This window comes from Salvelinus fontinalis, chromosome 5, assembly GCF_029448725.1.
Source record: "Salvelinus fontinalis isolate EN_2023a chromosome 5, ASM2944872v1, whole genome shotgun sequence".
In the NCBI taxonomy this organism is placed as follows: domain Eukaryota; kingdom Metazoa; phylum Chordata; class Actinopteri; order Salmoniformes; family Salmonidae; genus Salvelinus; species Salvelinus fontinalis.
In genome coordinates, this window is record NC_074669.1 from 1086153 (window position 1) to 1101759 (window position 15607).

The window sequence follows — 15607 nt, forward strand, 5'->3', positions numbered from 1 at the left end:
CTTCACATACGCTGCTGCTACTCTTTATTATCTATCCTGATTGCCTAGTCATTTTTACCCCTACCTACATGTACATATTACCGCAATCACTTCGTGCCCCTGCCCATTGACTCGGTACTGGTACTCCTTGTATAATGCATTGTTATTTTATTGTGTTCCTATTTCCTCTTCCTAATTTTCTTACTTTAAAACTCTGCGTTGTTGGGAAAAGGCTCCTAAGAAAGCATTTCACGGTAAAGTCTATCTACAGTTGTTGTATTCGCCACATTTTATTTATTAGAAAGTCTATTCTTGTGTCGTGTGAGGGTTTAATTCCATTTCAGTTCAGTCATTCAATTATGTCTGTCATCACTTAGCTTGTTCCCAGATCTGTTTATGCTGTCCTTCCACGTTGTTACGCCATGTTTGGAAATGACCATAGCAGTTCGAAAGAGAGCACAAACTGATCTGGGTCCAAGCTAGTCACCAGTGTGTGATTCATTCTTTAAAAAAATGTCAAAATGTTTTTAAAAGAGTCAAACAGACATGTCACAATCCAGTGGAATCAAGTTTACCTTTCCACCATCGCTGGATCCATCCTTAGTCGTTCCATCTTTAGAGGCAAAACATAGTGCAGTTTCATGGAAGGATCTCACTCGGACTATGCGAGGAAGAGGAGCTTCACGAAAACCCCACCCAGGTCTGCTCAAAGCATAGAGCTGAACCCGAGAACAAGACAGCCCTGTTACGACAGAAACACAATGCAACCAAATGTTTAGGCCGCTGTTATAATCCATCAACTTTGACATTTCAAAAACAAAACTCGCCCAATGTCAAAATCAACAATTGGTATTATGGAAATATAGCTAGCTGCCACCTCATGAACACTGCATTTGTGACGTCGCACTAAATTTTCACACACCACATGTATCATAAATAAAATGCAACAGGTGACCCGTTTTCAAAACTTGTGCTGCGTCCACGTGCTAGTCGGAACTAGGAAAGTCTGACATTTCCGACTTGCTAACTGGTTGTAGTTATACAACATGCCGCGTTCAACCAGTTATCAAGTCGGAGAATTCAGTTCCCTCAGTTCCGACTATCACGTGAACGCAGCAAAGTTCACGAGGTCAACATCACATAACGTTCACGCCATAACTTTTCCCACATTTTTGTTACAGCATGAATTTAAAATCGATTACATTTTGATATTTTCTGTCACTGGTATACTACACTCAACACCCCACAATGTCAGGGTGGAATTAAGTTTAGACATTTTTATAAATGAATAAAAAATGAAAAGCTGAAATGGCTCAAGACAATAAGTATTCAACCCCATTTGTTATGACAAGCCTAAATAAGTTCAGGAGTAAAAATGTGCTTAACAAGTCACATAATAAGTTGCATGGGCCCACTCTGTGTGCAATAATAGCGTTTAACATGTTTTTTAAATGATATCCCCATCTCTGTACCCCACACATACAGGTAATTGTAAGGTCCCTCAGTCGAGCAGTGAATTTCGAGCACAGATTCAACCACAAAAACCAGGGAGGTTTTCCAATGGTTCGCAAAGAAGGTAGATGGGTAAAAATAAATAAATAAGCACACATTGAATGTCCGTTTGAGCATGGTTAAGTTATTAATTACACTTTGGATGGTGCATCAATACACCCAGTCACTACAAAGTTACAGACACCCTTCCTAACACAGGAAGGAAACCACTCAGGGATTTCACCAAGAGGCCAATGGTGATTTTAAAACAATTAGAGTTTAAGGCTGTGATAGGAGCTAACTGAGTATGTAACAATAACACTGTAGTTACTCCACAATACTAACATAAATGACAGAGTGAAAAGAAAGAATACATCCTGTTTGCAAAAGCACTAAGGTAAAACTGCCAAAAAAATGTAGCAAAGAAATTAACTTTATGTCCTGAATACAAAGAGTTATGTTTGGGCCAAATCCAACACAACACATCCACTCTTCATATGTTCAAGCCTGGTGGTAGCTGCATCATGTTATGGGTATGCTTGTCATCGGCAAGGACTAGGAAGTTCTTTTTAACGATAAAAAGAAACTGAATAGAGCTAAGCACAGGCAAACAGACACTGGGAGACAAATTCAACTTTCAGCAGGACAATAACCTAAAACACAAGGCCAAATATACACTGGAGTTGCTTACCAACACAACATTGAATGTTTCTGAGTGGCCTAGTTACAGTGTAGACTTAAATTGTCTTGAAAATATATGGCAAGACTGGAAAATGGCTGTTGAGCAATAATAAACAATCCACTTGACCGAGCTTAAATAATTTTTAAAAGAATAATGGACAAATATTGCACAATCCAGGTGTGCAAAACTCTTGGAGACTCACAGCTGTAATCACTGTCAAAGGTGATTCTAACACGTATTGATTAAGGGGGTTGAATACTTATCTAATCAATGTTAGTGTTTAATTTTCCATATTTAAAAAACCAAGTTAGAATTTTTCTTACTATTTTGTGTAGATAATTGACAAAAAAAATACAATTCAATCCATTTTAATCTCACACTGTAACAACAAAATGTGGGACAAGTAAAGTTGTGAATACTTTGCGAAGGCACTGTAATTTGCAGGTTAGCAAGTTAGCTAGCTAGCAGAAGCGTTTAAAATGTAATGCGAATAAGTAACTTTAGATATTACAAATTCTCAATCTGTTCTTACCTCTCTGTGCTGAATTCAAGAATATCCTCGCGGCCGATGTGCATGGGCAAGACATACTTTAGTCAAGGTCTAGCAAATAAAAACAGTGAAGCAGGATTAGCTAGCATGGATCCTCTCCGACAGCTGCTAAATTTCACAGGCCACAACTACAGTACCTAGCAAAGTTAAACAAATTTGACAAACTAAACTCCTTACTTACAAATACAGTTAGCTAGCCATTCAAGTGCACCTGTCAACAGGTAGCTGGCGTAGCTACGTGCTAACTAGCTATTTATTAAACAAAATGAACACCCCCTAAAGCTGGTAGGCCTGGCAATGCCTGATTTGGATTGGAGTGGGGCAGCTAGCTAGCTAGCAAACGGGGCTAACGACAGAAAAACAAGTGAGCATTCCGGAAGAGAGATATAGTTAGCTAACGTTAGTTAGAAGGTCAACGATAACTAAACCGTTAAACTGGCTAACTATGTGACATGTTTAAGACGCAAAATGTGTCTTGACAAAAATAATATGGTTTGCTAACCAGCTGACGTTACCTGTCGACTCGTAAAAGAGCACGATGGAACCAAAACAAGTCTTGACAGTTTCTTCCGGAGTACAATTCCGTTGACTCTGTAACTGTGTATGGTCGCAGGTCAACGGTGTCATACCAATGTCACTGTCCAGATAGCATGTGTATCCTGCTTCAACTCGGACCGATATTACCCCCGTTGGACGACTGGACCCCTGTGTGATATAACGTTTGATGTTAGTAGGTCAGGCAAATTGCAAGACCGAGGCCAGCAATTACCCCCTGTGTTATTACGTATTCCAGAACAGTGTTGTTGTCTGTCTGCGTCAGATATATCCAAGCCAAGGGGAAGTGTACAATTATTATTCCCTTGGATTGGTTTGAGGTCATTTCGTCACATAGGGTCATCTGCTGCCATCTACCGTGAAGGTGATTATTAACTTACTTAACCAGTTTCAGGACTGGACCGTCACAAATTCTAGGCCTACTCTCTTCTATAATGTACTGTAGTGTGTTCTATTCTGAAATGTAGAGGAAATAAATGTGGCAGACTACTGTACTGTTGTGGTGCACACTATCAGCTGAGCCTAAAGGGATTGTAGTACTCTGTCTGCATGAAACATGCTTATGGTGACATTTCTCAGTTGTCATCATGCATTATGTCATTCTTGACTAGATACGGTCTTAGTATCGCATTGTCAAACCTTGAAGGGTGGATTTACAGCTGTCAAATTAGAGGATTACAGTAAAAGATGAAAAAGAAAAAAACATGTTTATTGGTCATTGTACAACATGAATGAGAAAACATATCACATTGGATGCTACATATTGTACAAAAATATATATATTTAATGACAAACAGACACTTCATTAATAAGCTCAAGGCATAGGCAGAATGTGTCATATTTTTCTACCACATCCATTAAACAATTTGGGTAGTTTCTTTAATACCATTAGGTTTATGACTATACATTTTGTTTTATGATAATATGACAAAATACCCATAATACCATTCATTGGTTGGTGTGAGATCCAAATTTACAGCGTCTTCAGAAAGTATTCACACGCCTTGACATTTTCCACATTTTGTTGTGTTACAGCCTGAATTTAAAATGGATTAAATTGAGATTTTGTGTCACTGGCCTACACACAATACCCCATAATCATAATGTCAAAGTGGAATTATGTTTTTTGAGATTTTTACAAATTAATAATAAATGAAAAGCTGAAATGTCTTGAGTCAATAAGTATTCAACCCATTTGTTATGGCAAGCCTAAATAAGTTCAAGAGTAACAATATGCTTAACAAGTCACATAATAAGTTGCACTCTGTGTGCAATAATAGTGTATAACATGATTTTTTGAATGACTATCTCATCTCTGTACCCCACACATAAAATTATCTGTAAGTTGAGAAGTGAATTTCGAACACAGATTCAACCACAAAGACCAGGGAGGTTTTCCGATGCCCCGCAAAGAAGGGCACCTATTGGTAAATGGGTAAAACATTTTTATCCATTTGACCATGGTGAACTTATTACTAACACTTTGGATGGTGTATAAATACAGCCAGTCACTACAAATATACAGATGTCCTTCCTCACAGTTGCCAGAGAAAGGAAACCGCTCAGAGATTTCACCATGAGGCCAATGGTAACTTTAAAACAGTTACATAGTTTAATAGCTTGGATAGGAAAACACTGAGGACGGATCAACAACATTGTAGTTACTCCTCCACAATACTAACTGTTATGTATGGTACGACGTGCTGTTGGTCGTACTGTACGTTGTTATGGTTTACGACAGTGTGCTGCTTTACGGATAAATGGGTTGTCAGAATGAGTGTCAAATGTAATTTAACGACAGTGTGATGTACAATGTGAAACAGTGCAGATGTGCCTTCTTTGACAGCTAAGCTAGATATAACATTGGCGACGAAGATGGCTGAATTCAGCTTACCATCACCAGCGCCATTCCTCGCCGTGCCTGGCGAACCTCCAGTCCCCGTGGAATAACTGGCTTGAAAGTTTTAACACTTATCTCGAAACTATGGACTTTTCTAGAATCTCCGACAAGCGGAGGACAGCGCTGCTCCATCACTGCCTCGGTACAGAGGATTTTCAGAGTGCTTGGATCTGTCCTACATTCACCGCTGCAGTCAGCCTTATACGGAACCACTTTGCCGGGAAAGAGCGAGTGCTCCTCCTACGCTACCGGTTACGGAAAAGACACCAATGCCCGGGTGAGTCCATTCAAAGCTACATGGCTAATCTGAGAGATTTGGCTAGCTCTTGTAACTGCGGGACACTTCAGGACAAGATCAGCTGTTAGAGGAAACGTTATGTGAAAAGACAAGGGAGAAATGCTTTTTAGAATTGGTTAATTTACAACTTGATGGAGCTATTAAAATAGCACTGCAGGTTGAACCGGCTTTGGAATGGTCTAATATGCTAACAGACAGCTCTGCAGCATACACTCGGCCCCCAGCCATTTCAGCCCGAGCAGGCTCACTACAAAGATCACACGCTAAGCACGCCCTCCCAAGTGGATAGCTGCATGGACACAAACACCGGCATACCCGTGCAGCAGGCACACTGACAAACAAACAGAAGTAGCTGTGGCAACTGTGGGGCTAGCTCTCACAGTTCAAGGGCTTCAAACTGCCCAGCCCGTGGGAAAATATGCAAGAACTGTTCAAAATACTTTGCTAAAGTGTGTCGTTCTGCCCCAGCTACTAGCTCCACCCAGAACAGGCCCTTATTTTCATCTCGTTCTCAACATGAACACACTGAGTTCTGATCCATCTCCACTAACCGTGTATCATTCAAGACATGCACTGTGCTGCTGGGCGAGGTGGGTTTGCCTTTGCTACTGGATACTGGCACTGCGGTGTTGTTGCTCAACCTTGCCAGTTACTACAAGTGTTTCAGTCATCTACCACTCCCAACAGCCCTCCATTGTCCTGTGTGGGTATAGTAGATCCAAGCCCTCCACTGCCCTGTGGGGTTATGGTAGATCCAAGATAGACATTTGCAGGCGCCCTCCAGGTCCCAGTGCACTACAGCGCTAAGCACCTGCCATCATTCACATTTCTCGTTGCAAAGCGGAATGCCAACCTCCGGGAACTGGCCAACTCTGATGGACTGGGCTGCCTCACAGTTTTTACTCACAGGCCCCTAGTGTACCCGGACGTGACTGCAGTCATGCAGCCCCTGCGGCGCATTCCCTTTGCACTGCGTGATGACGTCACAAAATATCTCCAGTCACAGTTGGAGGCAGGCCTCATTGAGCCAGTCAACGCTGCCCCCTGGATTTCAAACTTGGTCATCGCAACCAAAAAGTCTCGTGGAATCCAGACCTGTGTAGGGATAAGTATCCCTTGACTACAGCTGAGGAGCTGACCGCACAATTCCATTGCTCCACAGGCTTCACAAAGCTCGACCTGCGTCAGAGTTATCTTCAGGTGCCCCTCCACCCAGCCAGCAGAGACCTCACAGCCTTTGTCATCACATGGTGGTGTGTTCAGATATACACGCATACCTTTTGGACTTAGCTCCGCCCCCAGCTGTTTCCAGAAGGTGATGAGCACCATCCTCGCTGGAATACCCAGGGTGGCAGTCTATCTGGACGACATCGTCGTCCACGGCCCTGACCTCCACATCAAATCACCATCGACTCCACAGAGTATTAAGTGCTCTACTGCCGAACAACCTGACCCTGAACTGTGGAAAGTGCACCGTTGCAGCTCCAGCCGTCGAGTTTGTAGGGTTCCGCCTGTCGCCCAAAGGCATTGCCCCACTCATGTCGAGCATTGAAGTCGTCCTCCGCATCCCGGAACCGACCTCAGCCTCTTAGGTGGCCTCATTCTTGGGCATGATAGCCTACTACCTCCGGTTTATGCCCCACTACTTTCAGACCACAGCGCCCCTTCGCCAGCTCCTCAAGAAGGACGAGTCATGGCCCTGGACAGCAGCCTGCTCAGACGCGGTCCGCTCACTGAAGAGCCAGCTCACCACAACCCCAGTCTTGGCTCACTTTGACCCCGTCTGCCCCACCATTGTCACCTGTGACGCCTCAGCTGGAGCACTAGGAGCTGTACTCTCACAGCTGCAGAATGGCTAGACAGCCTGTTCACAAGATCGGGCCTATCCCTCACCCTCACCACGGACAATGGGCTCCAGCTAAACTCTGTCGAGTTCTCCTCCTATCTCAGCGACAAGGGAATCAAACACATTCGACTACAACCCACAAGCTAACGGAGGGGTGGAACGCTTCAACAAAACGCTGAAGAACGGCATCAGAGCGCACCTGGTCCAGGGGTGCACGGTTCCAAACTGCTTTGGACCAAATTCTAATGCACTAATGCACATTTCTAGAGCAAGCAAACACACAACACAGGTCTCCCTGGCATCTCTCTTGCTAGGTCGTGATGGTTGCTTGTAATTGTTAAGTTCTGGGGATTTTTTCAGGATAAAAAAGAATGGAGCTAAGCACAGGAAAATTCCTAGAGAAAAACCTGGTTCAGTCTGCTTTCCAGCAGACACTGAGAGAATTCACCTTGCAGCAGGACGATAACCGAAAACACAAGGCCAAATCTACTGTACACTTGAGTTGGTTACCAAGAAGACAGTGGCCGATTTATAGTTTTGACTTAAATCTACTTGAAAATCTATGGCAAGACCTGAAAATGGTTGTCTAGCAATGATCAACAACACATTTGACAGAGCTTGAAATGTTGCACAATCCAGGTGTGGAAAGCTCTTAGAAACTTACCCCGAAAGACTCACAGCTGTAATCTCTGCTAAAGGTGATTCTAACATGTACCGACTCAGGGGTGTGAATACTTATGGGAATTAGATATATATATATATATTTTTTTTTTAAGTATAAAAAAAATAAATAGATACAAAAAAAAAATTGATACAAAAAAAAAAGATAGATTAAAAAAAAAAGACTCACAGCTGTAATCGCTGCCAAAGGTGCTACTAAATATTGACCCAGGGGTGTGAATGTAAATCGCAGTGGTTAATTTGAGCCGCATCTTGCAGGTACCTATCAGTTTTGTTCCAGAACCTATTTACCAGGACCCAGTACCGCTCGTGGCATGACAGTTAATTTCCACTGTTTGCAATGTAAAACTTTGAATAAAAGTGATAAGAGTTCATTCGAGTTGCCTCCTCTGTAATTTGTGAAGCCCGTGGAGCCATAGTAGCCTATGCCTGATATTCTAAGAATTGACTTGGGTTTGGCCAGTCCGTGTTTATGATTTGCTCAACATTGTAGCCTATAGAGACCAACTCGTAGCAGTTGCTGTGACGGGAGAGAGAGAGAGAGAGAAGCGTGCCTGTATCTCTCACAGAACCAGAATGAGATTCACTTTCTACGATCTCTTTCCCTCTCTCTGCTCTGATAGACATGAGCCTGCAACTCTCATCTCTCCAGAGTTGTAGTTCATAATTTATTTCCTGAAAGACTCATAGCCATGGGAAGGGTAGTGGTAGTGCAGCAGCAACCAGGATACATTGAAATAAATTTGCCAAAATTATAGAATAACTGCCGTCTGTTCAGAAATAAAATTAAATAATTCAGAAGACTACACGATGACTATAATTTAGCCACAGAGGATCAATAGCTTTTTTAAATTTGTTTAAATAGCCTAGCTGTGGATTGTGTGTAACCTAATCACAAGGCATTGCCTACAGTCGGGAACGCTTGCCAAATCTGTCAGTGAACAGCATGCAGCCAAAACAGGCCTTTCACAATATTTCTAATACAATCTTGGGATAGCACAGGTTGGAAAGCAAATGGCTCCAGCTGAAATTAAAAATACTTATCTGTCTGTAGGCTATGAAAATATTTTATAAACTTCCAAATAGGCCTGTTGAGCGAACCAGAGAAATAGGCTTTTGGCACGAGCGCATCGGCCATCATTGGGTGAGTCATTGGAACTTTTAAAGGTTTTTTAGGACTGTAATTTCCTCCTTGTATCGTACAATATGTGTGTCTCCTCCAGACAACAAGGCCAAGGTTATTGATGGATTCAAGATGAGGTCCCAGCTTTTAGTATAAGATAGGACATGTTGGTAATAACAAACACAGATCATCTGTTATGGTCTAACTTGGCAACCATAATGGTTTCACCGATATCCGAAGACATTTCGACCCACACTTCATTCTCGTCTGCGGCAAACTTGAAATATATCTTGGCGTTATTGAAAGAGATGGGTCAGATGGCATTCTCAATGACCAGTGTCTGTAAGATCTTAGTTTTCAACTTACATCTGCCAAATAAAATAAATAAAATATAGGTCCAGTTATAACAACGTATATAATGCATTATACCTGTAAGCTTTAAGTAAAGTGTTACCCATATCTTATGTCAACATTGACATATCTAAAAAAGAAGTGCTTACATTTCACAACTTTGGAGTTCCTTGCATTGTGGCAATACATTGATCCATATTGTAAACGGTATGTCCACAGCCCTGGTGTCAATGGTCTTGCTGCTCGGTAAGGATGTAATGCTCTTGTACTCCCGACCTGAAGCACAAATGCAAATGGATATATGGCACTAAATAAACACATTTATATCACTATATTCCCCCCCCCCCAAAAAAAAAACCATCTAAATTAAGATTTGCCAAAGGTACTTGAAATGTGTTCATCCATCCAAATATGGTAATCATTCACCTGGACTGCATCTTGCATCCAAACAACCAGATGTAGTTTCCATTGTAGTTACATTTCTAGAGCATGTTATGTTTTTTGATAATGCATTCTATGGGTATGAAATGAAAATATGGATAGAATAGAACTACAATTTAGATGCAATGTTTGAAGTGGCATGAAACACCTTTAAATATACACTTCAATATTTTCTGCTGGGGGGGGGGGTGCTCGTGAGCAAAAGTTTCAAGGTAAACACAAACTAGTGCAGTCAGGGAGGGCCTACAGAACAAGGTCACCACAGTCAGCGAGGGCCTCCAGAACAAGGTCACCACAGTCAGGGAGGGCCTCCAGACCAAGGTCACCACAGTCAGGGAGGGCCTCCAGAACAAGGTCACCACAGTCAGGGAGGGCCTCCAGAACAAGGTCACCACAGTCAGGGAGGGCCTCCAGAACATGGTCACCACAGTCAGGGAGGGCCTCCAGAACATGGTCACCACAGTCAGGGAGGGCCTCCAGAACAAGGTCACCACAGTCAGGGAGGGCCTCCAGAACAAGGTCACCACAGTCAGGGAGGGCCTCCAGAACACGGTCACCACAGTCAGGGAGGGCCTCCAGAACAAGGTCACCACAGTCAGGGAGGGCCTCCAGAACAAGGTCACCACAGTCAGGGAGGGCCTCCAGAACATGGTCACCACAGTCAGGGAGGGCCTCCAGAACAAGGTCACCACAGTCAGGGAGGGCCTCCAGAACATGTCTGGGAAGGCTGATTACCTGGATGGAGAATCCAGAAGAAATCATCTTGTAATAGATGGTATCCAGGAGAGCCGATGTTGAGACATGGGCTGAATCTGAGGACAAAGTTCGAAAGCTGTTTTCTGAGGAGCTACAATTGGATCGACAGGTTGAGCTGGAACGTGCTGACCGGTCTGGGAAACCAGGGGTCACTAGTGGTGCCAATGGTGATGCCAATTGAACCAGACCCAGACCAATTGTAGTGAAATTCCTCAGGTTCAAGGATAAGCTTGCAGTCCTTGAAAAATCCAATCGCCTTAAAAGGGTCCTTCATCTTCATCAATGAGGATTTTCTCAGATGCAGTCCGTCCAAGAAGAAAGGAACTAATCCCAGCCATGAAGGCTGCAAGAGAACGAGGTGACATAGGATATCTGAGGTATGACAAACTGATTGTTCACAGTCCCTCCCAAGGAGTTACGGGGGAGCGACAGACACAAGTCTTTCCAGCCCCCCCCCCCCCCCCCCCCGACACACACACACACACACACACACACACACACACACACACACACACAGCTTGAGTTTGTCTCTCTCAGACTACAACTGCCGATTCATGTTTGAACATATAAATACTTATATTTACCAAAGAAAGGTCTGTTCATTACTCACTTGAATATATGCAGTTTAAGGAATAAAATACATGAAATATGCTGTCTAGTCCAGTCAAACAATATTCATGTATTGGCAATATGAGCGACTCACCTGGACTCTTCTTTTGAGGATGCTGAGATCTCTTTACACGGAGACAATCTGTTCAGGAGGGACAGACACAGATATGGGAGGTGGAGTTGCAGTTTATACATCCAGAATCATATTCCAACAAAACAACGTCAGGACTTAATGTTGAATGGATTAGAGGCACTATGGGTACCGGTGCATTGACCACATTTGAAACCAATACTAGTTGGTTTCTGCTATAGGCCACCTAGTGCTGATGTGAAATATTTTGATGGAATTTGTGAAATTTTGTGAAAGGTATGTGATGAATTATAGGGAAATATATTTTTGGGGCGATGTGAATATTATTATTTTTTTAACACCAACTGTCCAATGAGAAATAAACTTTTGTTCTGTTACATACTGTAGATCCAACAGGAACCAATTCATTTAGTTCTGTTACATACTGTAGATCCAACAGGACCCAATTCATTTACATTCTGTAGATCCAACAGGACCCAATTCATTTACATTCTGTAGATCCAACAGGATCCAATTCATTTACATTCTGTAGATCCAACAGGACCTTGATCTAAAAGACAGAAAGAAAAGAGGAAAAGCGAGATCAAATTACAATAACAACTTAACCATTAGATCCAGTTCACTTTCTAAAGGGTAATCATTTCCCACTGGGCAAAAACTGGTTGAATCGACGTCATTTCCACGTCATTTCAACAAAAATCTCTGTGAACGTTGAATCAATGTGGAAAACTGATTGGATTTGCAAAAAGTTGTCAACGTTAAGGGCATTTCATCTTTCTTTCACTGAGCTTTTAAATCTAAATCCAATGAGATGGTGAAATTTTTATGTTGATTTATTTTCCATTGACTTTCTGTTCATGTTCAGTGGTTTGAATATAATTTCCTGAGTCACTCAGAATATATATATATTTTTTTATATACATTTCTTCAGCCAAGTAGGTCCCTCTGTAGTTGAGCCAAGGCCCAGGGGATAGGATATGAGTATGGCAGAAAGAACCAAGCCACTGAATGAGTTCCAAATGACACCCTACTCCCTATATAGGGCACTACTTTTGATCAGAGCCCTATGGACCCTGGTCAAAAGTAGTGCACTATTTATGAAATAGGGTGTCATTGAGCACCACTGCACATAGTTTCCCCATGACATACCGTTTAGAAAAACGCTCCGGCTGTGAATGGAACCCTATTCCCTATAGTGCAATTTGGATTGAGATTACTCTTGGCATAGGCCCGGACATTTTTATAGGCTGGACGTTAACGCTATAATAACTGGAAGTTCGGTAATTAGTTTGAAATTTCCTGATCTCCTATCCTTTTCATTTGCTTTCACAGTTGGACATAGATGATTCTACACACATAAGAAAATCCTATACTCAATCCATGACCCCCCCCCCTCCCCCAAGTCGACACCGCGATGGCTCTCAAGGAACAACACTGGACTATGTGGAAACTGGAAATCGCATATCCCGAGGCAGTATTTATTGTAGCTGGGGACTTTAATAAAGGAAATCTGAGGAAAACGCTCCTAAAATTCTATCAACACATCTCCTGTGCTACACATGCATCATGGACTCTGGATCATTGCTACTCTTCCTTCCCGGACGGCTACAAGGACCTACCCCGCCCTCCCTTTGGCAAATCAGATAACGCCTATATTCTGCTCCTCTACACCTATAGGCTAAAACTTAAGCAGGAAGCACCCGAGGTAAGGACTGTTCAACGTTGGTCTGACCAATTGGAATCTATTCTTCCAAATTGTTTTGATCACGACTGGGAAATGTTCCGGGTCGCCTCTGAGAATTATATCGACGCAAACCCTGACTCGGTGACTGGGTTCATCAGGAAGTGCATAGAGGATGTTATTCCCACTGTGATGATTAGAACTTATCCAAATCAAAAAGCAGCCACATTCGCGCAAAACTGAAAGCACGAACCACCGCATTTAACCCCGGCAAGGTGACTGGGAACATGGCCATGTACAAACAGACCAGTTATGACCTCCTTAAGGCAATCAAAGAGGCAAAACGAATAGTACAGGGACAAAGTAAAGTTGCAATTCAATGGCTCAGACACGAGACGTATGTGGCAGGGAATCCAGACAATCACAGATTCTAAACGGAAAGCCAGCCACGTCGCTGGCAATGACACCACGCTCCCGGACAAGTTAAACACCATCATCCACTTCGAGGAAAACAACATTGAGCTGCCGGGTCTCCCGTGTTTTTCTTAATTTTTTACTATGTTCTACATTGTAGAATAATAGTGAAGACATCAAAACTGTGAAATAACACACATGGAATGTCATGCAATAAAATGCAAATGAATTACTTAAAAATCATACAATGTGATTTTCTGGATTTTTGTTTTAGATTCAGTCTCTCACAGTTGAAGTGTACCTATGATAAAAATTACAGACCTCTACATGCTTTGTAAGTAGGAAAACCTGCAAAATCGGCAGTGTATCAAATACTTGTTCTCCCCACTGTATATATAAATATATCAGTGGAGGCTGCTGATGGAAGGACGGCTCATAGTAGTGGTTGGAACACGGGTTTGCTGTATTTGAACACCTTCTCAGTGTTTTTAGATTATATGTATTGGTTAGTATGCTACACTGAATGTACAAAACATTAGGAACACCTTCCTAATATTGAGTTGCACCCACCCACTTTTTTTGCCCTCAGAACAGCCTCAATTTGTCGGGGCATGGACTCTGGTGTCGAAAGCGTTCCACAGGAATACTGTCCCATGTTGACTCCAACGCTTCCCACAGTTGTGTCAAGTTGTTTGGATGTCCTTTGGGTGGTTGACCATTCTTGATACACACAGGAAACTGTTGACTGTGAAAAAACAGTGCACCTGGCACCTACTACCATACTCCATTCAAAAGCACTTAAATCTTTTGTCTTGTCCATTCACCCTCTGAATGCCCCCCACCACAATCAATGTCTCAACTTTCTCAAGGCTTAAAAATCCTTCTTTAACATGTCTCCTCCCCTTCATCAACACGGATTGAAGTGGATTTACCAAGTGACATCAATACGGGATCATGGTCCGGTTGCATAAAACACCGTAAGTTAATTTTCCTAATCTTTTCCCTTAAAGTTTCCTTAACTTTAAGTCAGTTGCACAAAGCATTTTTATGTGAATTTCCTTCTTAAATTAAGTGAAAAAGTTAAGGATGCCAATGAGGTCCCTTAACTTCTTCATTCAGCATGGATATCAATGTAAACAGCATTTGTGGAGGTGAATGTTACTTTCATCTGCTCTGGTTACCAAAGGAAACATCAACCAGCTAGCTACTTAGCTAAACAATGTAAGGTGCACAATCCATGGCTAGAAAGCTAGCTGGCTAGTTAGCTATAGCTACTCTAAGTTAGCTTGACATACTAGAAAGTAATAGAAACAAGTTGTGAAAAAATGATTATCTTCTGAAGCAATTTGGTTATCCTGTCTGGATTGTAGAAGTTCTATTTTGCTATATCACAAAATATGATAGGGGATATGATCAATTTAGCCTCAGATTATATTAAATACGATTATATCAGCACTCATACCTTTGAGAAGCTTTGTGAATACGGGCCAAGAATTATAGGAACTTTCTTAAGTGTATTCTCTCAAGAAGCCCTCTCCCTCTCTAAGTTGATGCCTAGTCTCTATGGCAACCAGGAATATGCCAAATACCTTTTCCCTCTCCACCATTGTGCCATGTCTGGCCATGACACAAAAGCCTCCAGCATCATTAAGACCATGTCTTAATCAGTGACAGAATCAGGCATTCAGAGGGAGTGAACTGGAATGACCCTGCAGGTTAGACTACATGGATCTCTCTGTCTCTCTCGCTCTCTGTTTAACTGTGTTTTACTTTCAATTGACTGTCTCTGTGCCCTGCTGTACTTATTTTCCACCATAATTTGCAAATAAATTCATAAAAAATCCTACAATGTGATGTTCTGGATTTTTTGTTTCTCATTTTGTCTGTCATAGTTGAAGTGTACCTATGATGGAAGTTACAGGCCTCTCTCATCTTTTTAAGTGGGAGAACTTGCACAATTGGTGGCTGACTAAATACTTTTTTGCCCCACTGAAGCTTGTAAATCACCGCTGAGTAACTATCAACATATAAGGGCGGCAGGTAGCCTAGTGGTTAGAGCACTGGGCTTGTACCTGGAATGTTGCTGGATCAAATCCCCGAGCTGACAAGGTAAACATCTGTAGTTCTGCCAATGAACAAGGCAGTTCACGGTTCTCTGG

The 15607-nt window shown here is 42.3% G+C and overlaps 1 protein-coding gene across 2 annotated transcripts in view; it reads right to left on the bottom strand.

The window, feature by feature from the left end:
* Positions 1–3556, bottom strand: part of LOC129854896 (ATP-dependent Clp protease ATP-binding subunit clpX-like, mitochondrial) — a 39147-nt gene extending 35591 nt beyond the window's left edge. The window contains exons 1-3 of one of the 2 annotated variants that reach the window (XM_055922034.1): positions 3205–3556; positions 2685–2753; positions 555–721 (exon numbers count right to left, since the gene is read on the bottom strand). In XM_055922034.1, coding sequence (XP_055778009.1) covers positions 555–721; positions 2685–2739 — 222 coding nt within the window. In that variant the 5' untranslated portion in view covers positions 2740–2753; positions 3205–3556. The remainder of the gene's footprint in view (positions 1–554; positions 722–2684; positions 2754–3204) is intronic. The other variant, XM_055922033.1, reaches the window with a different exon arrangement.
* Positions 3557–15607: the final 12051 nt, after the last annotated feature.